The sequence below is a fragment of the Penaeus vannamei genome, chromosome 39, assembly GCF_042767895.1.
Source record: "Penaeus vannamei isolate JL-2024 chromosome 39, ASM4276789v1, whole genome shotgun sequence".
NCBI lineage: Eukaryota > Metazoa > Arthropoda > Malacostraca > Decapoda > Penaeidae > Penaeus > Penaeus vannamei.
In genome coordinates this window covers 13,969,925-13,972,424 of record NC_091587.1, presented here as the reverse complement: position 1 = coordinate 13,972,424, position 2,500 = coordinate 13,969,925, and the positions used below count along the sequence as shown (strand labels likewise).

General features: G+C 36.6%; 1 protein-coding gene across 1 annotated transcript in view; it reads right to left on the bottom strand.

Annotated features, from left to right (window-relative positions):
• Nucleotides 1-2,500, bottom strand: part of LOC113802467 (uncharacterized) — a 10,275-nt gene that overhangs the window by 5,526 nt on the left and 2,249 nt on the right. Inside the window, exon 2 of the mRNA XM_070116608.1 lies at nt 1-16. This exon is cut by the window's left edge and continues 108 nt beyond it. Within this exon, the coding sequence (XP_069972709.1) occupies nt 1-7 (7 nt within the window). The 5' untranslated portion in view covers nt 8-16. The remainder of the gene's footprint in view (nt 17-2,500) is intronic.

Sequence of the window (2,500 nt, the reverse complement as noted above, 5' to 3'; positions counted from 1 at the left end):
AACGCATTTTCTTTACCTGTGAAAGAAAACGGATGTTAGGTCTCAGAAGGATAAGATCGAGGTCTATGCAAGTACTTATATAGACCTTGGATATGCATACTGGTTGTGGTGATGGTGGGGTGGTGATGACAATGATGATATAATTTTGACAGCATTAATATTACTGGTAATGATAGTAATGACAAGGGTAATCATGAAATGATAACAATAATGACCATTATTTTTACTATTATAAACATTATCATCATCGTTATTATGATGATAGTAATAACAATAGTGATAATGATAAAGACAATAACAATTGTTATAATAATAATAATTATTATCATTATTATCATTACTATTATTATTATAAATATTATCATTATTCTCATTATTATTATCATCATAATTCTTATCCTTATTATCATCAATGTTATTATTAATGTTATCATTATTCTCATTATCATTATTATTGTTATTATCATTATTATAATCAATATCATTATAATTGTCATTATTAGTATTATCATCATCCTCATCATCATAATCCTTATTATCAATATTATCCTTATCATCATTATCACTATCATCATAGTCATCATCACCGTCACCATCATCAACAACATCATACCCATTATGATGCTCATGATAATACTGATAATGATAATAATAATGATAATGATTATGATAATCATAATGATAACTACAGTACTAGTAATGGTAGTAATAATATTAATAATAGCAATAATAACGATGATGATAATAAGATCAAAGGATGGTGATAACGACATGATGATTATAATGATAAAACAAAAACAAAAATAACAACTGACTAATGATACTGATAATAATAATAAAAATAATGGCAATCATGATCATAACACCAAAATGATAATGATGACTAATAGTGACAAAAGCATTATCAGCAACAATAAAACTTAGAAAAAATAATTCATAATGATAATGATATTAGTAAAAAAGTTATCAAGATAATAATGTTGATAGTACAAGAATGATGATTATGATGATGTTGATAATTATCACCATTATCATAATAATAAATTGAGGCATAACCTTAATTATAACAACAATAATAATAGCAGCAACAAGATAAAAGGAACTGAGAAAATAATAATCTCTCTCCCTGCTTCCCTCCCTCCCTCTCTCTCCCCCTCACCCCCCCCCCTTTTCCACCAGACCTAAAGCGTCATATTCCCGCATCATAAAAAAAAAAAAAAAACGAATCATGGCCGGAGGTACTAGCAATAAAACTAGCCGCAGGGAAGGCCGACTAGGGAGGGTACAGTTACACTCGCGAAGAGGTGTCCTCCAGAACCAGACAGCGGGCTGAAACGAAGACGAGCCAGTCAGCAACCAATCAGGATACAGTTATGTCGATATATGTTTCTAGAGCAAACCAGGTTCTGATTATTTTTAGATTTTTTTAACACGCTGATGATACGTGGATAGTGAGAAAACATTATTTTTCCTCTACTCTACGATATCCAGTTATTAAAGGTAAAGGTTTCTAGATCCAGTGAGATAGACGAAATTACGGTACACTATTAGAGGCATCAGTCATTTGGACAAAACGAGGATTCAGAATACAGTTTGTGCATAAATGAAGATGACCCAGATTGGATTCAGTCTCCAGGCAGTTAATGGGATGAGACGAAGACACTTGGGGTTGGATACAGTATCCAGTCAGGTTGTGAGAGAAACAAAAGACTGCCTAGGTGTAATGCAGTCTCCTGTCGCTGAATTTGAAGAAAGAAAGACGACCCAACTCCCAAGGTCTCCAATCAGTCACTGGGGAGAAACGAAGACGACCTAGATTGGACACAGGCTCCACTTATTTAACGGGAAGAAGTGAAGAAGGTTGCATGCAGTCTCCAAACAGTCACGGACTGCGCCGAAAACGACCTAGTTGGATACAGTCGGACCCCCGGATGAGAGTCTGCGCGGAAAGACCTCGGTCAGTGACCCATGGCGGGTAGGGTAGCGGTACCTATCGCTCCCGGCATCGATCCCTCCCTGATCGACATTCCTGGTCTGTTATTTCGTTAATGTACTGTATTTCGGTTCATGTAATGAGCATCTGTCAATGTGCACATCGGGAGCTGATTAGGTTTGGGGACAGTTTGTTATTTACTGAATGAATGAGGATTAGGATGACGGTACTCACGTCGCCGTTTTCTGAATAACAAGGAGGTTGCCAACTATTTGCGGGAGAGGAATACACGTTTGGCATATCCGCGCGCAAATCCCCATCACCCGTAGAGTAACCTTTCAAATACTATCCACAATTCCGTTGATGAATATCCAGTTCGGGTATCCGGTAATGCTAATTCGACAGCCACAGCGACACAAGGACAGATAGATTTTGCCATTCATTTACCACACAGAAAATGTTACCTGAAAAGGGAATAGCGGCTCTTTAACACGCTCACCAGCATCCTAAACAGACCCCCTGGCATGAACCTGTATTACAATCAATGGCGCAGCTAGACCTTTGGAG